At 49.4% G+C, this 21,293-nt stretch overlaps 1 protein-coding gene across 1 annotated transcript in view; it reads left to right on the forward strand.

The window, feature by feature from the left end:
• The first annotated feature begins 5,497 nt into the window (after positions 1–5,497).
• nkd (naked cuticle) overlaps positions 5,498–21,293 on the forward strand; it is a 147,838-nt gene continuing 132,042 nt past the window's right edge. Inside the window, exon 1 of the mRNA XM_070082648.1 lies at positions 5,498–5,540. Coding sequence (XP_069938749.1) covers positions 5,513–5,540 — 28 coding nt within the window. The 5' untranslated portion in view covers positions 5,498–5,512. The remainder of the gene's footprint in view (positions 5,541–21,293) is intronic.

Consider the following 21,293-nt stretch of genomic DNA (forward strand, 5'->3'; position numbering starts at 1 on the left):
TACCTACCCACCTTCCTACCTACCTACCTATTACCTACCTACCCACCTTCCTACCTACCTACCTACCTATTACCTACCTACCTACCTTCCTACCTATTACCTACCTACATACCCACGTACCTACCTATTACTTACCTACCCACCTTCCTACCTACCTACCTATTACCTACCTACCTACCTACCTACCTAGGTACCTACCCACCTACCTACCTAGCTACCTACCCACCTATTACCTACCTACCTGCCCACCTCCCCCCCCAGGAGGGAGGGAGGGCCTTGTGATCAAGGTTATCATTACAGGCCGCCAGCAGCCGCCGCAGCCGCCGCAGCCGCCGCAGCCGCCGCAGCCGCCGCCGCCGCCGCCGCCGCATTGTTTACGGTCTACCAACATTCTTCATCTGAAAGATGACTTGAGGGAGAGATCCTCTTGATCAGTCTTCTTTATTAGTCTTCTTTATTGGTCTTCTTTACCGGTCTTCTTTATTTGTCTTCTTTACCAGTCTTCTTTATTAGTCTTGTTTACCAGTCTTTATTGGTCTTCTTTACCGGTCTTCTTTATTTGTCTTCTTTACCAGTCTTCTTTATTAGTCTTGTTTACCAGTCTTTATTGGTCTTCTTTACCGGTCTTCTTTATTTGTCTTCTTTACCAGTCTTCTTTATTAGTCTTGTTTACCAGTCTTTATTGGTCTTCTTTACCAGTCTTCTTTATTGGTCTTCTTTACCAGTCTTCTTTATTGGTCTTCTTTACCAGTCTTTTTTACCAGTCTTCTTGATCTGTCATCTTGTCTTCTTTATTTCAATTTCATTTTATTACATTTCCTTTCGTTTTTCTTTCTTCTTGTTTCTCTTGTTGTTGTTGTTGTTGTTGTTGTTGTTTTGTTGTTGTTGTTGTTGTTGTTGTTGTTGTTGTTGTTGTTGTTGTTGTTGTTGTTGTTGTTGTTTTGTTGTTGTTGTTTTGTTGTTGTTGTTGTTGTTGTTGTTGTTGTTGTTTTGTTGTTGTTGTTGTTGTTTTGTTGTTGTTGTTGTTGTTGTTGTTGTTGTTGTTGTTGTTGTTTTGTTGTTGTTGTTGTTGTTGTTGTTGTTGTTGTTGTTGTTTTGTTGTTGTTGTTGTTGTTATTCTTCTTCTTCTTCTTCTTCTTCTTCTTCTTCTTCTTCTTCTTCTTCTTCTTCTTCTTCTTCTTCTTCTTCTGCTTCTTCTGCTTCTTCTTCTTCTTCTTCTTCTTCTTCTTCTTCTTCTTCTTCTTCTTCTTCTTCTTCTTCTTCTTCTTCTTCTTCTTCTTCTTCTTCTTCTTCTTCTTCTTCTTCTTCTTCTTCTTCTTCTTCTTCTTCTTCTTCTTCTTCTTCTTCTTCTTCTTCTTCTTCTTCTGCTTCTTTATGTATTTTCGTGTTCGTATATTCGTTTATATTCTTCTCTTTCTCTTTCATTTTTATGCTTCTTTGTCTTCTTGGTATTCCTCTTCTTCCTGATTCATCCTCCCTCCTCTCTTACTTCCTCTTGCTTCTTGCTTCTTCCTCTTGCTTCTTCCTCTTGCTTCTTGCTTCTTCCTCTTGCTTCTTGCTCTTGCTTCTTGCTTCTTCCTCTTCCTTCTTGCTTCTTCCTCTTGCTTCTTGCTTCTTCCTCTTGCTTCTTGCTTCTTCCTCTTCTTGCTTCTTCCTCTTGCTTCTTGCTTCTTCCTCTTGCTTCTTCCTCTTGCTTCTTGCTTCTTCCTCTTGCTTCTTGCTTCTTGCTTCTTCCTCTTGCTTCTTGCTTCTTCCTCTTGCTTCTTGCTTCTTCCTCTTGCTTCTTGTTTAAGTAAGAGTAGTGTTGGTTGGTGGGGTAAGATCGATGTGTGTTGTCTACCGTCTCGCTCCTCTGGTAATTAAGGATAATTACCCTACCTGGTTAATTGGTCCAGATCGTTAGCACTATTGCTTGTATATCAGGATGCCCCAACCCGCGTGGGGCGAGGGGGGAGAGTGGTAATCTCTCCCCTCTCTCTCCGGAGGGGGGTAAGAGGGGTGGGGATGTCAAAGGGAGGGGTGTATACTCTCCCTTTGAGGGGTTAACCTTTAAGGGGGATGTCAAAGGGAGGGGTGTATACTCTCCCTCGGCGTTGTATTGCGTGTATTTCTAGCGGTCAGCTGTTTAACCCAGTCAGCTGTTTCAACCAGTCAGCTGTCTCTACCAATCAGCTGTTTCATCCAGTCAGCTGTTTCAACCAGTCATCTGTCTCTACCAGTCAGCTGTTTCAACCAGTCAGCTGTCTCTACCAGTCAGCTGTTTCAACCAGTCAGCTGTCTCTACCAATCAGCTGTTTCATCCAGTCAGCTGTTTCAACCAGTCATCTGTCTCTACCAGTCAGCTGTTTCAACCAGTCATCTGTCTCTACCAGTCAGCTGTTTCAACCAGTCAGCTGTCTCTACCAATCAGCTGTTTCATCCAGTCAGCTGTTTCAACCAGTCATCTGTCTCTACCAGTCAGCTGTTTCAACCAGTCATCTGTCTCTACCAGTCAGCTGTTTCAACCAGTCATCTGTCTCTACCAATCAGCTGTTTCAACCAGTCATCTGTCTCTACCAATCAGCTGTTTCATCCAGTCAGCTGTTTCAACCAGTCAGCTGTCTCTACCAATCAGCTGTTTCATCCAGTCAGCTGTTTCAACCAGTCATCTGTCTCTACCAATCAGCTGTTTCAATCAGTCAGCTGTATCTACCAATCAGCTGTTTCATCCAGTCAGCTGTCTCTACCAGTCAGCTGTCTCTACCAATCAGCTGTTTCATCCAGTCAGCTGTTTCAACCAGTCATCTGTCTCTACCAATCAGCTGTTTCAATCAGTCAGCTGTCTCTACCAATCAGCTGTTTCATCCAGTCAGCTGTTTCAACCAGTCAGCTGTCTCTACCAATCAGCTGTTTCAACCAGTCAGCTGTCTCTACCAATCAGCTGTTTCATCCAGTCAGCTGTTTCAACCAGTCATCTGTCTCTACCAATCAGCTGTTTCAATCAGTCAGCTGTCTCTACCAATCAGCTGTTTCATCCAGTCAGCTGTTTCAACCAGTCAGCTGTCTCTACCAATCAGCTGTTTCATCCAGTCAGCTGTTTCAACCAGTCAGCTGTCTCTACCAATCAGCTGTTTCAACCAGTCAGCTGTCTCTACCAATCAGCTGTTTCATCCAGTCAGCTGTTTCAACCAGTCAGCTGTCTCTACCAATCAGCTGTTTCAACCAGTCAGCTGTCTCTACCAATCAGCTGTTTCATCCAGTCAGCTGTTTCAACCAGTCAGCTGTCTCTACCAATCAGCTGTTTCATCCAGTCAGCTGTTTCAACCAGTCAGCTGTCTCTACCAATCAGCTGTTGAAACCAGTCAGCTGTCTCTACCAATCAGCTGTTTCAACCAGTCAGCTGTCTCTACCAATCAGCTGTTTCATCCAGTCAGCTGTTTCAACCAGTCAGCTGTCTCTACCAATCAGCTGTTTCATCCAGTCAGCTGTTTCAACCAGTCAGCTGTCTCTACCAATCAGCTGTTTCATCCAGTCAGCTGTTTCAACCAGTCAGCTGTCTCTACCAATCAGCTGTTTCAACCAGTCAGCTGTCTCTACCAATCAGCTGTTTCATCCAGTCAGCTGTTTCAACCAGTCAGCTGTCTCTACCAATCAGCTGTTTCATCCAGTCAGCTGTTTCAACCAGTCAGCTGTCTCTACCAATCAGCTGTTGAAACCAGTCAGCTGTCTCTACCAATCAGCTGTTTCAACCAGTCAGCTGTCTCTACCAATCAGCTGTTTCATCCAGTCAGCTGTTTCAACCAGTCAGCTGTCTCTACCAATCAGCTGTTTCATCCAGTCAGCTGTTTCAACCAGTCAGCTGTCTCTACCAATCAGCTGTTGAAACCAGTCAGCTGTCTCTACCAATCAGCTGTTTCATCCAGTCAGCTGTCTCTACCAATCAGCTGTTTCAATCAGTCAGCTGTCTCTACCAATCAGCTGTTTCAACCAGTCATCTGTCTCTACCAATCAGCTGTTTCAATCAGTCAGGTGTTTCAACCAGTCAGGTGTTTCAACCAGTCAGGTGTTTCAACCAGTCAGGTGTTTCAATCAGTCAGCTGTCTCTACCAATCAGCTGTTTCAACCAGTCAGGTGTTTCAACCAGTCAGGTGTTTCAACCAGTCAGGTGTTTCAACCAGTCAGGTGTTTCAACCAGTCAGGTGTTTCAACCAGTCAGGTGTTTCAACCAGTCAGGTGTTTCAACCAGTCAGGTGTTTCAACCAGTCAGGTGTTTCAACCAGTCAGGCGTTTCAACCAGTCAGGTGTTTCAACCAGTCAGGTGTTTCAACCAGTCTGGTGTTTCAACCAGTCAGGTGTTTCAACCAGTCAGCTGTCTCTACCAATCAGCTGTTTCATCCAGTCAGGTGTTTCAACCAGTCAGGTGTTTCAACCAGTCAGCTGTTTCAACCAGTCAGGTGTTTCAACCAGTCAGGTGTTTCAACCAATCAGCTGTTTCAACCAGTCAGGTGTTTCAACCAGTCAGGTGTTTCAACCAATCAGCTGTTTCAACCAGTCAGGTGTTTCAACCAGTCAGGTGTTTCAACCAGTCAGGTGTTTCAACCAGTCAGGTGTTTCAACCAGTCAGGTGTTTCAACCAGTCAGGTGTTTCAACCAGTCAGGTGTTTCAACCAGTCAGGTGTTTCAACCAGTCAGCTGTTTCAACCAGTCAGGTGTTTCAACCAGTCAGGTGTTTCAACCAGTCAGGTGTTTCAACCAGTCAGCTGTTTCAACCAGTCAGGTGTTTCAACCAGTCAGGTGTTTCAACCAGTCAGCTGTTTCAACCAGTCAGCTGTTTCAACCAGTCAGGTGTTTCAACCAGTCAGGTGTTTCAACCAGTCAGGTGTTTCAACCAGTCAGGTGTTTCAACCAGTCAGGTGTTTCAACCAGTCAGCTGTTTCAACCAGTCAGGTGTTTCAACCAGTCAGGTGTTTCAACCAGTCAGGTGTTTCAACCAGTCAGGTGTTTCAACCAGTCAGGTGTTTCAACCAGTCAGGTGTTTCAACCAGTCAGGTGTTTCAACCAGTCAGGTGTTTCAACCAGTCAGGTGTTTCAACCAGTCAGGTGTTTCAACCAGTCAGGTGTTTCAACCAGTCAGGTGTTTCAACCAGTCAGGTGTTTCAACCAGTCAGGTGTTTCAACCAGTCAGGTGTTTCAACCAGTCAGCTGTTTCAACCAGTCAGCTGTTTCAACAGTTATTTAATATGCTATGATGTATAAATTGTAATTATAATAATTACGATTATATTAATTATTAAAATAATTAAGTTTTTTGTATCACCTTTATAAGCGATTGTTCATTGTTCTTACAAATTGTTCATTGTGATGATAGTTCACAATAATAATAATAATAATAATTATTATTATTATTATTATTATTATTATTATTATTATTATTATTATTATTTCTATTATTATTACTATTATTATAATAACTCAATACACACACACAGGGAGTGACCTAGCAGCGACCAGTGAAGAGGCAGGGCCAGGAGCCATGAATCGACCCCTGCAACCACAATTAGGTGAGTACAGTTAGGCATGGTTGACAGGCAGCAGAGAGTTTGCATAAATGGGGAGAAATCAGAGTGGGGAAGCGTCACGAGCGGTGTTCCACAGGGGTCAGTGTTGGGCCCCCTGCTGTTCACAATCTACATAAACGACATAGATGAGGGAATAAGGAACGACATGAGCAAGTTTGCCGATGACACCAGATTAGGCCGTCGAATTCATTCTGACGAGGACATTCGAGCACTCCAGGAAGATTTGAATAGACTGATGCAGTGGTCGGAGAGGTGGCAGATGCAGTTTAATATAGACAAATGCAAAGTTCTAAATGTTGGACAGGACAATAACCATGCCACATATAAACTAAATAATGTAGATCTTAATATTACGGATTGCGAAAAAGATTTAGGAGTTCTGGTTAGCAGTAATCTGAAACCAAGACAACAGTGCATAAGTGTTCGCAATAAAGCTAATAGAATCCTTGGCTTTATATCAAGAAGCATAAATAATAGGAGTCCTCAGGTTGTTCTTCAACTCTATACATCCTTGGTTAGGCCTCATTTAGATTATGCTGCACAGTTCTGGTCACCGTATTACAGAATGGATATAAATGCTCTGGAAAATGTACAAAGGAGGGTGACAAAGTTGATCCCATGTATCAGAAATCTTCCCTATGAGGATAGACTGAGGCCCTGAATCTGCACCCTCTAGAAAGGCGTAGAATTAGAGGGATATGATTGAGGTGTATAAATGGAAAACAGGAATAAATAGAGGATGTAAATAGCATGCTAAAAATATCTAGCCAAGACAGGACTCGCAGCAGTGGCTTTAAATTAGAAAAATTCAGATTCAGGAAGGATATAGGAAAACACTGGTTTGGTAACAGAGTTGTGGATGAGTGGAACAAACTCCCGAGTATCGTCAGAGAAGCTAAAACGTTGTGTACTTTTAAAAATAGGTTAGATAAATACATGAGTGGGTGTGAGTCGGACCTGACTAGCTTGTGCTACTAGATCTGATGCCGTGCTCCTTCCTTAAGTGAATGTGACCTGACCTGATTAGGTTGGGTCATTGGCTTAATCCAGTGGGAGACTTGGACCTGCCTCGCATGGGCCAGTAGGCCTGCTGGAGTGTTCCTTCTTTCTTATTTCTTATGTGAGTACACTCATATGAGGAGAGGTTAAGGGAACTCGACCTAACGACACTGGAGAACAGGAGGGAGGGGGGATATGATAATGACATAAAATGCTGTAAGGAATAGAGAAGGTAGACAGAGACAGGATGTTCCAGAGATGTGACACAGCAACAAGGGGTCACAACTGAAGTTGAAGACTCAGATGAATCACGGGGATATTAGGAAGTATTTCTTCAGTCACAGAGTTGTCAGGAAGTGGAACAGTCTGGCAGTGATGTAGTGGAGGCAGGAACCATACATAGTTTTAAGATGAAGTATGATAAAGCTCATGGAGCAGGGAGAGAGAGGACCTAATAGCAATCAGTGAAGAGGCGGCGTCGGGAGCTGAGTCCCGACCCCTGCAGCCACAATTAGGTGAGTACACACACACACTCTTAATAATTGACTTGTTCATATTTTTTCTCTAAAGCACAAAATTTTCCCAAGTGTTCATCAAATGTCGGCGACATGTTCAGCCAAAGTTCAGAGCTGTTCATTACTGTTATTGAACTGCTCTGGTGACTCCCGGGACATTAGCAAAAAAAAAAAAAAAAAACAGGAGATTGAATAAGTTAGGAAATGATAATGAAGAGCGAATATTACGCATTGAATACTGGAACATTTATCATTAGCTGAGTTACTTGTTAATGTGTGCAGTGTGATAGATACACAGATAGATAGATGGGTAGGTAGATAGATATACAGTGGACCCCCGGTTAACGATATTTTTTCACTCCAGAAGTATGTTCAGGTGCCAGTACTGACCGAATTTCTTCCCATAAGGAATATTGTGAAGTAGATTAGTCCATTTCAGATCCCCAAACATACACTTACAAACGCACTTACATAAATACGCTTACATAATTGGTCGCATTCGGAGGTGATCGTTAACCGGGGGTCCACTGTATATACATGTATATAGATGTTGGATCTCTTGCATGGGACTCGAGGTATATTTGTTATTTTATGTATATTTTTTTCGTTTTCACTTGATATTATATTGTGTATCTTCATTAATAGCTAAAAATGAAGTTATCTTGCTTTTAATATTACCTGACCTTATATTATTTAGGTATGTATATAGGTAGGATGTGTTTTATTTAGTTAAGTCGGGAACTGCTGTGCTAACTACCATAAAATAGTTAAGAGTCAATCGGTCTCTCCGGTAGGTGTCTCACGAATCAAGTTGACGTCTGGCTTAAAGTTGTTGCCTGACTACTAGCCTACCTCTAGCCTTGGTAACATCTCGTTGCCTGAGTACTAGCCTACGTCTAGCCTTGGTAACATCTCGTTGCCTGAGTACCAGCCTACCTCTAGCCTTGGTAACATCTCGTTGCCTGAGTACTAGCCTACCTCTAGCCTTGGTAACATTTCGTTGCCTGAGTACTAGCCTACCTCTAGCCTTGGTAACATCTCGTTGCCTGAGTACCAGCCTACCTCTAGCCTGGGTAACTTCTCGTTGCCTGAGTACTAGCCTACCTCTAGCCTTGGTAACATCTCGTTGCCTGAGTACTAGCCTACCTCTAGCCTTGGTAACATCTCGTTGCCTGAGTACCAGCCTACCTCTAGCCTTGGTAACATCTCGTTGCCTGAGTACTAGCCTACCTCTAGCCTTGGTAACATCTCGTTGCCTGAGTACTAGCCTACCTCTAGCCTTGGTAACATCTCGTTGCCTGAGTACTAGCCTACCTCTAGCCTTGGTAACATCTCGTTGCCTGAGTACTAGCCTACGTCTAGCCTTGGTAACATCTCGTTGCCTGAGTACCAGCCTGCCTCTGGCCTTGGTAACATCTCGTTGCCTGAGTACCAGGCTACCTCTAACCTTGGTAACAACTCCTTCTCCTCTAAGTTTGATTAGAATCAAGTTTTGGGTTAGAGACGGAACCTCTTTCTAGACAGAGTTAGTTCTAGACTTAGAGATTTTGATATCTACTAAAGTTGCGAGTTTTTCTAACGTTATAAGTCATTCAGTGGATTTAACTGTGACCTCTACGTATTACGGTAGTCTTGAAGATCTTGGCTGTGTCTTGTACCTGCTTCGTTAAGATCACTTGTTATGCTTTGATAAATGTGTCTTTCTCTAGGTTAGCTTCTTACTTCGTGGATCACCGTACTCGAAGTCAGTAATTATTCGAGGACAGATGTACAATTTAGACTTGTACATATAGAGTCGACCTATAGTGAGACATTTGTCAGTGATTGAAACCCCTGGGTATATGTATATATGGTTAATTACGACTTGTAACAATGGTAATGTAACAATGATAATGTAACAATGGTAATGTAACAATGGTAATATCACTTTAACTAAATGTTAATAAATTGAATTATTAACCTTATGGCCTTAATTATTATTGTACTCAAAAGTGCCATTCTGTATTTTTCAACGAGAAAGAGGGTATTTATGTTACATTTTTTAAGACACGTTAATATTGAATTATTATTTTATCGGAGTATTGTCTTCTGGTTATAATTTACTAAAAGCTTATTAAGAAGGTGTTTTATACTAAACATAGAAAGAGAACACTGTCACAAGCTACATATTTTGTGTAACACGGCAAATTCCCCGGGGTTCTCCACTCGCTTGTGTAACACGGCAAATTCCCCGGGGTTCTCCACTCGCTTGTTGTGTAACACGGCAAATTCCCCGGGGTTCTCCACTCGCTTGTTGTGTAACACGGCAAATTCCCCGGGGTTCTTCACTCGCTTGTTGTGTAACACGGCAAATTCCCCGGGGTTCTTCACTCGCTTGTTGTGTAACACGGCAAATTCCCCGGGGTTCTTCACTCGCTTGTGTTGTGTAACACGGCAAATTCCCCGGGTTCTCCACTCGCTTGTTGTGTAACACGGCAAATTCCCCGGGTTCTCCACTCGCTTGTTGTGTAACACGGCAAATTCCCCGGGGTTCTTCACTCGCTTGTTGTGTAACACGGCAAATTCCCCGGGGTTCTCCACTCGCTTGTTGTGTAACACGGCAAATTCCCCGGGGTTCTTCACTCGCTTGTTGTGTAACACGGCAAATTCCCCGGGGTTCTTCACTCGCTTGTGTTGTGTAACACGGCAGATTCCCCGGGGTTCTCCACTCGCTTGTATTGTGTAACGCGGCAAATTCCCAGGGGTTCTCCACTCGCTTGTGTTGTGTAACACGGCAAATTCCCCGGGGTTCTTCACTCGCTTGTGTTGTGTAACACGGCAAATTCCCCGGGGTTCTCCACTCGCTTGTGTTGTGTAACACGGCAAATTCCCCGGGGTTCTCCACTCGCTTGTGTTGTGTAACACGGAAAATTCCCCGGGGTTCTCCACTCGCTTGTGTTCTGTAACACGGCAAATTCCCCGGGGTTCTCCACTCGCTTGTGTTGTGTAACACGGCAAATTCCCCGGGGTTCTCCACTCGCTTGTTGTGTAACACGGAAAATTCCCCGGGGTTCTTCACTCGCTTGTTGTGTAACACGGAAAATTCCCCGGGGTTCTCCACTCGCTTGTGTTGTGTAACACGGCAAATTCCCCGGGGTTCTCCACTCGCTTGTGTTGTGTAACACGGCAAATTCCCCGGGGTTCTCCACTCGCTTGTTGTGTAACACGGCAAATTCCCCGGGGTTCTTCACTCGCTTGTGTTGTGTAACACGGCAAATTCCCCGGGGTTCTCCACTCGCTTGTGTTGTGTAACACGGCAAATTCCCCGGGGTTCTCCACTCGCTTGTGTTGTGTAACACGGCAAATTCCCCGGGGTTCTCCACTCGCTTGTGTTGTGTAACACGGCAAATTCCCCGGGGTTCTCCACTCGCTTGTGTTGTGTAACACGGCAAATTCACCGGGGTTCTTCACTCGCTTGTTGTGTAACACGGCAAATTCCCCGGGGTTTCACTCGCTTGTGTTGTGTAACGCGGCAAATTCCCCGGGGTTCTCCACTCGCTTGTGTTGTGTAACACGGCAAATTCCCCGGGGTTCTTCACTCGCTTGTGTTGCGTAACACGGCAAATTCCCCGGGGTTCTCCACTCGCTTGTGTTGTGTAACACGGCAAATTCCCCGGGGTTCTCCACTCGCTTGTGTTGTGTAACACGGCAAATTCCCCGGGGTTCTCCACTCGCTTGTGTTGTGTAACACGGCAAATTCCCCGGGGTTCTCCACTCGCTTGTGTTGTGTAACACGGCAAATTCCCCGGGGTTCTCCACTCGCTTGTGTTGTGTAACACGGCAAATTCCCCGGGGTTCTTCACTCGCTTGTGTTGTGTAACACGGCAAATTCCCCGGGGTTCTCCACTCGCTTGTGTTGTGTAACACGGCAAATTCCCCGGGGTTCTCCACTCGCTTGTGTTGTGTAACACGGCAAATTCCCCGGGGTTCTTCACTCGCTTGTGTTGTGTAACACGGCAAATTCCCCGGGGTTCTTCACTCGCTTGTGTTGTGTAACGCGGCAAATTCCCCGGGGTTCTCCACTCGCTTGTGTTGTGTAACACGGCAAATTCCCCGGGGTTCTCCACTCGCTTGTGTTGTGTAACACGGCAAATTCCCCGGGGTTCTCCACTCGCTTGTGTTGTGTAACACGGCAAATTCCCCGGGGTTCTCCACTCGCTTGTGTTGTGTAACACGGCAAATTCCCAGGGGTTCTCCACTCGCTTGTGTTGTGTAACACGGCAAATTCCCAGGGGTTCTCCACTCGCTTGTGTTGTGTAACACGGCAAATTCCCAGGGGTTCTCCACTCGCTTGTGTTGTGTAACACGGCAAATTCCCCGGGATTCTCCACTCGCTTGTGTTGTGTAACACGGCAAATTCCCCGGGGTTCTCCACTCGCTTGTGTTACCTGGAGGTTACCTGGAGGTTATTCCGGGGATCAACGCCCCCGCGGCCCGGTCCATGACCAGGCCTCCCGATGGATCAGGGCCTGATCAACTAGGCTGTTACTGCTGGCCGCACGCAGTCCAACGTACGAGCCACAGCCCGGCTGATCCGGCACTGACTTTAGGTATCTGTCCAGCTCTCTCTTGAAGGCAGCCAGGGGCTTATTGGCAATTCCCCTAATGCTTGATGGGAGGCTGTTGAACAGTTTTGGGCCCAATGGCGTACCAATGGCGCCCCTACTTTTTATTGGGGGCATTTTGCATCGCCTGCCCAGTCTTTTACTTTCGTAGGGAGTGATTTCTGTGTGCAGATTTGGGACCATTCCTTCCAAGATTTTCCAAGTGTAGATTATGATATATCTCTCCCTCCTGCGTTCCAACGAGTACAAGTCAAGTGCTTCCAAGCGTTCCCAGTAGTTAAGGTGCTTGACAGAACGTATACGTGCAGTAAAGGATCTCTGTACACTCTCTAGATCTGCGATTTCACCTGCTTTGAATGGAGATGTTAATGTACAGCAGTATTCCAGCCTAGAGAGAACAAGTGATTTGAAAAGGATCATCATGGGCTTGGCATCTCTCGTTTTGAAAGTTCTCATTATCCATCCTATCATTTTCTTTGCACGAGCGATCGTGGCACTGTTGTGATCCTTGAAAGTGAGATCCTCAGACATTACTACTCCCAGGTCCCTTACATTATTTTTCCGCTTATTGTATGGCCGGAGTCAGTAGTATACTCTGTTCTAGTTATTATCTCCTCCAGTTTTCCATAACGGAGTAGTTGGAATTTGTCCTCATTGAACATCATATTGTTTACCGTTGTGTAACACGGCAAATTCCCCGTGGTTCTCCACTCGCTTGTGTTGTGTAACCCAGCAAATTCCCCGTGGTTCTCCACTCGCTTGTGTTGTGTAACCCAGCAAATTCCCCGGGGTTCTCCACTCGCTTGTGTTGTGTAACCCAGCAAATTCCCCGGGGTTCTCCACTCGCTTGTGTTGTGTAACCCAGCAAATTCCCCGGGGTTCTCCACTCGCTTGTGTTGTGTAACCCAGCAAATTCCCCGGGGTTCTCCACTCGCTTGTGTTGTGTAACCAGCAAATTCCCCGGGGTTCTCCACTCGCTTGTGTTGTGTAACCCAGCAAATTCCCCGGGGTTCTCCACTCGCTTGTGTTGTGTAACCCAGCAAATTCCCCGTGGTTCTCCACTCGCTTGTGTTGTGTAACCCACCAAATTCCCCGTGGTTCTCCACACTCTTGTGTTGTGTAACCCAGCAAACTCCTCGGGGTTCTCCACACTCTTGTGTTGTGTAACCCAGCAAATTCCCCGTGGTTCTCCACACTCTTGTGTTGTGTAACCCAGCAAATTCCCCGTGGTTCTCCACTCGCTTGTGTTGTGTAACCCAGCAAATTCCCCGTGGTTCTCCACACTCTTGTGTTGTGTAACCCAGCAAATTCCCCGTGGTTCTCCACACTCTTGTGTTGTGTAACCCAGCAAATTCCCCGTGGTTCTCCACACTCTTGTGTTGTGTAACCCAGCAAATTCCCCGTGGTTCTCCACACTCTTGTGTTGTGTAACCCAGCAAATTCCCCGTGGTTCTCCACACTCTTGTGTTGTGTAACCCAGCAAATTCCCCGTGGTTCTCCACACTCTTGTGTTGTGTAACCCAGCAAATTCCCCGTGGTTCTCCACTCGCTTGTGTTGTGTAACCCACCAAATTCCCCGTGGTTCTCCACACTCTTGTGTTGTGTAACCCAGCAAATTCCCCGTGGTTCTCCACACTCTTGTGTTGTGTAACCCAGCAAATTCCCCGTGGTTCTCCACACTCTTGTGTTGTGTAACCCAGCAAATTCCCCGTGGTTCTCCACACTCTTGTGTTGTGTAACCCAGCAAATTCCCCGTGGTTCTCCACACTCTTGTGTTGTGTAACCCAGCAAATTCCCCGGGGTTCTCCACACTCTTGTGTTGTGTAACCCAGCAAATTCCCCGGGGTTCTCCACTCGCTTGTGTTGTGTAACCCAGCAAATTCCCCGGGGTTCTCCACACTCTTGTGTTGTGTAACCCAGCAAATTCCCCGTGGTTCTCCACACTCTTGTGTTGTGTAACCCAGCAAATTCTCCGGGGTTCTCCACTCGCTTGTGTTGTGTAACCCAGCAAATTCCCCGTGGTTCTCCACACTCTTGTGTTGTGTAACCCAGCAAATTCCCCGGGGTTCTTCACTCGCTTGTGTTGTGTAACCAGCAAATTCCCCGGGGTTCTTCACTCGCTTGTGTTGTGTAACCAGCAAATTCCCCGGGGTTCTTCACTCGCTTGTGTTGTGTAACCAGCAAATTCCCCGGGGTTCTTCACTCGCTTGTGTTGTGTAACCAGCAAATTCCCCGGGGTTCTTCACTCGCTTGTGTTGTGTAACCAGCAAGTTCCCAGGGGTTCTTCACTCGCTTGTGTTGTGTAACCCAGCAAATTCCCCGTGGTTCTCCACACTCTTGTGTTGTGTAACCCAGCAAATTCCCCGTGGTTCTCCACACTCTTGTGTTGTGTAACCCAGCAAATTCCCCGGGGTTCTCCACACTCTTGTGTTGTGTAACCCAGCAAATTCCCCGTGGTTCTCCACACTCTTGTGTTGTGTAACCCAGCAAATTCCCCGTGGTTCTCCACACTCTTGTGTTGTGTAACCCAGCAAATTCCCCGTGGTTCTCCACACTCTTGTGTTGTGTAACCCAGCAAATTCCCCGGGGTTCTCCACACTCTTGTGTTGTGTAACCCAGCAAACTCCCCGGGGTTCTCCACACTCTTGTGTTGTGTAACCCAGCAAACTCCTCGGGGTTCTCCACTCGCTTGTGTTGTGTAACCCAGCAAACTCCTCGGGGTTCTCCACACTCTTGTGTTGTGTAACCCAGCAAACTCCCCGGGGTTCTCCACACTCTTGTGTTGTGTAACCCAGCAAATTCCCCGTGGTTCTCCACACTCTTGTGTTGTGTAACCCAGCAAACTCCTCGGGGTTCTCCACTCTCTTGTGTTGTGTAACCCAGCAAATTCCCCGTGGTTCTCCACACTCTTGTGTTGTGTAACCCATCAAATTCCCCGTGGTTCTCCACACTCTTGTGTTGTGTAACCCAGCAAATTCCCCGGGGTTCTCCACTCTCTTGTGTTGTGTAACCAGCAAATTCCCCGGGGTTCTCCACTCTCTTGTGTTGTGTAACCAGCAAATTCCCCGGGGTTCTTCACTCGCTTGTGTTGTGTAACCAGCAAATTCCCCGGGGTTCTTCACTCGCTTGTGTTGTGTAACCAGCAAATTCCCCGGGGTTCTCCACTCGCTTGTGTTGTGTAACCAGCAAATTCCCCGGGGTTCTTCACTCGCTTGTGTTGTGTAACCCAGCAAATTCCCCGGGGTTCTCCACACTCTTGTGTTGTGTAACCAGCAACTCCTCTTTTTGTAACAGTAAATAGGTAGATTGTTATAGTGAAATTCGCAGCGCATTCGTCACTTCTCACACAATGTGAGAATTCACGAAAGATAATTTGTAAATTATCTTACATGGTAAGATAATTTGTAAATTATCTTATATGGTAAGATGATTTGTAAATTAACATTACACCAGAAAAGTCAAATAAAGATGGAGAGGGGTGATGGAGGAATTAACTAGAGGGAGGAACGAAGGAGAGGTAAAGGTGGGGATGATGGAGTTGGAGGGAGGGGGAGGGAAAGGAGGAGGGAGGGAGTGTGTCGGTGGTCAGTATAATTAAGGTCGGTGGATCAAAGACTTGACTCAGCTAGTTTGAACCCCATCCACCATGGAGGGTAGTAGGCCCCTCCCCACGGACCATGAAGGGTAGTAGGCCCCTCCCCACGGACCATGAAGGGTAGTAGGCCCCTCCCCACGGACCATGAAGGGTAGTAGGCCCCTCCCCACGGACCATGAAGGGTAGTAGGCCCCTCCCCACGGACCATGAAGGGTAGTAGGCCCCTCCCCACGGACCATGAAGGGTAGTAGGCCCCTCCCCACGGACCATGAAGGGTAGAAGGCCCCTCCCCGTCCACCATGGAGGGTAGTAGTCCCCTCCTCATCCACCATGGAGGGTAGTAGTCCCCTCCTCATCCACCATGGAGGGTAGTAGTCCCCTCCTCATCCACCATGGAGGGTAGTAGTCCCCTCCACATCCGCCATGGAGGGTAGTAGTCCCCTCCTCATCCACCATGGAGGGTAGTAGTCCCCTCCACATCCACCATGGAGGGTAGTAGTCCCCTTAACATCCACCATGGAGGGTAGTAGTCCCCTCCACATCCGCCATGGAGGGTAGTAGTCCCCTCCTCATCCACCATGGAGGGTAGTAGTCCCCTCCACATCCACCATGGAGGGTAGTAGTCCCCTTAACATCCACCATGGAGGGTAGTAGTCCCCTCCACATCCACCATGGAGGGTAGTAGTCCCCTCCACATCCACCATGGAGGGTAGTAGTCCCCTCCACATCCACCATGGAGGGTAGTAGTCCCCTCCACATCCACCATGGAGGGTAGTAGTCCCCTCCACATCCACCATGGAGGGTAGTAGTCCCCTCCACATCCACCATGGAGGGTAGTAGGCCCCTCCACATCCACCATGGAGGGTAGTAGTCCCCTCCACATCCACCATGGAGGGTAGTAGTCCCCTCCACATCCGCCATGGAGGGTAGTAGTCCCCTCCACATCCACCATGGAGGGTAGTAGTCCCCTCCACATCCACCATGGAGGGTAGTAGTCCCCTCCACATCCACCATGGAGGGTAGTAGTCCCCTCCACATCCACCATGGAGGGTAGTAGTCCCCTCCACATCCACCATGAAGGGTAGTAGGGCCCTCCTCATCCACCATGGAGGGTAGTAGGCCCCTCCCCATCCACCATGGAGGGTAGTAGTCCCCTCACCATCCACCATGGAGGGTAGTAGTCCCCTCCCCATCCACCATGAAGGGTAGTAGTCCCCTCCTCATCCACCATGAAGGGTAGTAGTCCCCTCCTCATCCACCATGGAGGGTAGTAGTCCCCTCCACATCCACCATGGAGGGTAGTAGGCCCCTCCACATCCACCATGGAGGGTAGTAGGCCCCTCCACATCCACCATGGAGGGTAGTAGGCCCCTCCACATCCACCATGGAGGGTAGTAGTCCCCTCCACATCCACCATGGAGGGTAGTAGTCCCTCCACATCCACCATGGAGGGTAGTAGTCCCCTCCACATCCACCATGGAGGGTAGTAGTCCCCTCCACATCCACCATGGAGGGTAGTAGTTCCCTCCCCATCCACCATGAAGGGTAGTAGTCCCCTCCTCATCCACCATGGAGGGTAGTAGTCCCCTCCCCATCCACCATGAAGGGTAGTAGTCCCCTCCACATCCACCATGGAGGGTAGTAGTCCCCTCCACATCCACCATGGAGGGTAGTAGTCCCCTCCACATCCACCATGGAGGGTAGTAGTCCCCTCCCCATCCACCATGAAGGGTAGTAGTCCCCTCCTCATCCACCATGGAGGGTAGTAGTCCCCTCCCCATCCACCATGGAGGGTAGTAGTCCCCTCCACATCCACCATGGAGGGTAGTAGGCCCCTCCCCATCCACCATGAAGGGTAGTAGTCCCCTCCTCATCCACCATGGAGGGTAGTAGTCCCCTCCACATCCACCATGGAGGGTAGTAGGCCCCTCCCCATCCACCATGGAGGGTAGTAGGCCCCTCCACATCCACCATGGAGGGTAGTAGTCCCCTCCACATCCACCATGGAGGGTAGTAGGGCCCTCCTCATCCACCATGGAGGGTAGTAGTCCCCTCCTCATCCACCATGGAGGGTAGTAGGGCCCTCCTCATCCACCATGGAGGGTAGTAGGCCCCTCCCCATCCACCATGGAGGGTAGTAGGGCCCTCCTCATCCACCATGGAGGGTAGTAGGCCCCTCCCCATCCACCATGGAGGGTAGTAGTCCCCTCCTCATCCACCATGGAGTGTAGTAGTCCCCTCCTCATCCACCATGGAGGGTAGTAGTCCCCTCCACATCCACCATGGAGGGTAGTAGTCCCCTCCTCATCCACCATGGAGGGTAGTAGGCCCCTCCTCATCCACCATGGAGGGTAGTAGGGCCCTCCTCATTCACCATGGAGGGTAGTAGTCCCCTCCACATCCACCATGGAGGGTAGTAGGGCCCTCCTCATCCACCATGGAGGGTAGTAGGGCCCTCCTCATCCACCATGGAGGGTAGTAGGGCCCTCCTCATCCACCATTGAGGGTAGTAGGCCCCTCCTCATCCACCATGGAGGGTAGTAGGCTCCTCCCCATCCACCATGGAGGGTAGTAGGCCCCTCCCCATCCACCATGGAGGGTAGTAGGCCCCTCCTCATCCACCATGGATGTAGTAGGCCCCTCCCCATCCACCATGGAGGGTAGTAGGCCCCTCCCCATCCACCATGGAGGGTAGCAGGCCCCTCCTCATCCACCATGGAGGGTAGTAGGCCCCTCCTCATCCACCATGGAGGGTAGTAGGCCCCTCCCCATCCACCATGGAGGGTAGTAGGCCCCTCCTCATCCACCATGGAGTGTAGTAGGCCCCTCCCCATCCACCATAGAGGGTAGTAGGCCCCTACTTATCCACCATGGAGGGTAGTAGGCCCCTCCTCATTCACCATGGAGGGAAGTAGGCCCCTCCCCATCCACCATGGAGTGTAGTAGGCCCCTCCTCATCCACCATGGAGTGTAGTAGGCCCCTCCCCATCCACCATGGAGTGTAGTAGGCCTCTCCTCATCGTCCATGGAGGGTAGTAGGCCCCTATTTATCCACCATGGAGGGTAGTAGGCCCCTCCTCATCCACCATGGAGGGTGGTAGGCCCCTCCCCATCCACCATGGAGGGTAGTAGGCCCCTCCTCATCCACCATGGAGTGTAGTAGGCCCCTCCCCATCCACCATGGAGGGTAGTAGGCCCCACCCCATCCACCATGGAGTGTAGTAGGCCCCTCCTCATCCACCATGGAGTGTAGTAGGCCCCTCCCCATCCACCATGGAGTGTAGTAGGCCCCTCCTCATCGTCCATGGAGGGTAGTAGGCCCCTATTTATCCACCATGGAGGGTAGTAGGCCCCTCCTCATCCACCATGGAGGGTAGTAGGCCCCTCCCCATCCACCATGGAGGGTAGTATTCCCCTCCTCATCCACCATGGAGTGTAGTAGGCCCCTCCCCATCCACCATGGAGGGTAGTAGGCCCCTCCCCATCCACCATGGAGGGTAGTAGGCCCCTCCTCATCCACCATGGAGTGTAGTAGGCCCCTCCTCATCCACCATGGAGTGTAGTAGGCCCCTCCTCATCCACCATGGAGTGTAGTAGGCCCCTCCTCATCCACCATGGAGTGTAGTAGGCCCCTCCCCATCCACCATGGAGGGTAGTAGGCCCCTCCCCATCCACCATGGAGGGTAGTAGGCCCCTCCTCATCCACCATGGAGTGTAGTAGGCCCCTCCTCATCCACCATGGAGTGTAGTAGGCCCCTCCTCATCGTCCATGGAGGGCAGTAGGCCCCTACTTATCCACCATGGAGGGTAGTAGGCCCCTTTCCATCATCCATGGAGGGCAGTAGCCCCCTTCCAACCCTCCATGGAGGGCAGTAGCCCCCTCCCTCCACACCTCCCATTCATTCAGAGGAATGGCTCAAGCAGAGTCGTTCCTCTGAACGACTCTATCTGAACTTCCTGCTCATTTCTTCAACATTGCAAGCTCCTGATGATGTGTTGATTGCAAGACGAAAGGCCTGTGGTTATCTTGTATGGCTGGTTCGCGATTACTGCACACAAATACATGTTTGTTACCTGTACTTGCCTCAGATCACCGCCTCGAGCCAGCTGGTTCATCTCTATTCAAGTTGGTCAGTGGCCTGGAAGGTAACGCTCTAGCCTCACACACTCAGTGTCCGTGGTTCGATCCCCGGTACCGGTGGGAACATTGGGCGTGTTTCCTTACACATGCTGTCCTCGTTCACCTAGCAATAAATAGGTACCTGGGTGTTAGGTGACTGGTGTGGGTGGCATCCTGGGGGACAAGACTGAAGGACCACAATGGTAATAAGACCGTCCGTGATGACGTACTGACTTTCTTGTGTTATCCTGGGTGGCTAACCCACCCTACCCTGGGTTATCCTGGGTGGCTAACACTCCCTACCCTGGGTTATCCTGGGTGGCTAACCCACTCTATCCTGGGTGGCTAACACTCCCTACCCTGGGTTATCCTGGGTGGCTAACACTCCCTACCCTGGGTTATCCTGGGTGGCTAACACTCCCTACCCTGGGTTATCCTGGGTGGCTAACACTCCCAACCCTGGGTTATCCTGGGTGGCTAACACTCCCTACCCTGGGTTATCCTGGGTGGCTAACACTCCCTACTCTGGGTTATCCTGGGTGGCTAACACTCCCTACCCTGGGTTATCCTAGGTGGCTAACACTCCCTACCCTGGGTTATCCTGGGTGGCTAACACTCCCTACCCTGGGTTATCCTGGGTGGCTAACACTCCCTACCCTGGGTTATCCTGGGTGGCTAACACTCCCTACCCTGGGTTATCCTGGGTGGCTAACACTCCCTACCCTGGGTTACCCTGGGTGGCTAACACTCCCTACCCTGGGTTATCCTGGGTGGCTAACACTCCCTACCCTGGGTTATCCTGGGTGGCTAACACTCCCTACCCTGGGTTATCCTGGGTGGCTAACACTCTCTACCCTGGGTTATCCTGGGTGGCTAACACTCCCTACCCTGGGTTATCCTGGGTGGCTAACACTCCCTACCCTGGGTTATCCTGGGTGGCTAACACTCCCTACCCTGGGTTATCCTGGGTGGCTAACACTCCCTACCCTGGGTTATCCTGGGTGGCTAACACTCCCTACCCTGGGTTATCCTGGGTGGCTAACACTCCCTACCCTGGGTTATCCTGGGTGGCTAACACTCCCAACCCTGGGTTATCCTGGGTGGCTAACACTCCCTACCCTGGGTTATCCTGGGTGGCTAACACTCCCTACCCTGGGTTATCCTGGGTGGCTAACAGTCCCTACCCTGGGTTATCCTGGGTGGCTAACACTCCCAACCCTGGGTTATCCTGGGTGGCTAACCCTCCCTACCCTGGGTTATCCTGGGTGGCTAACACTCCCTACCCTGGGTTATCCTGGGTGGCTAACACTCCCTACCCTGGGTTACCCTGGGTGGCTAACACTCCCTACCCTGGGTTATCCTGGGTGGCTAACACTCCCAACCCTGGGTTATCCTGGGTGGCTAACACTCCCTACCCTGGGTTATCCTGGGTGGCCAACACTCCCTACCCTGGGTTATCCTGGGTGGCTAATACTCCCTACCCTGGGTTATCCTGGGTGGCTAACACTCCCAACCCTGGGTTATCCTGGGTGGCTAACACTCCCTACCCTGGGTTATCCTGGGTGGCTAACACTCCCTACCCTGGGTTATCCTGGGTGGCCAACACTCCCTACCCTGGGTTATCCTGGGTGACTAACACTCCCTACCCTGGGTTATCCTGGGTGGCTAACACTCCCTACCCTGGGTTATCCTGGGTGGCTAACACTCCCTACCCTGGGTTATCCTGGGTGGCTAACACTCCCAACCCTGGGTTATCCTGGGTGGCTAACACTCCCTACCCTGGGTTATCCTGGGTGGCTAACACTCCGTACCCTGGGTTATCCTGGGTGGCTAACACTCCCTACCCTGGGTTACCCTGGGTGGCTAACCCACCCTACCCTGGGTTATCCTGGGTGGCTAACA

Source organism: Cherax quadricarinatus, chromosome 7 (genome assembly GCF_038502225.1).
Source record: "Cherax quadricarinatus isolate ZL_2023a chromosome 7, ASM3850222v1, whole genome shotgun sequence".
Lineage (NCBI taxonomy): Eukaryota > Metazoa > Arthropoda > Malacostraca > Decapoda > Parastacidae > Cherax > Cherax quadricarinatus.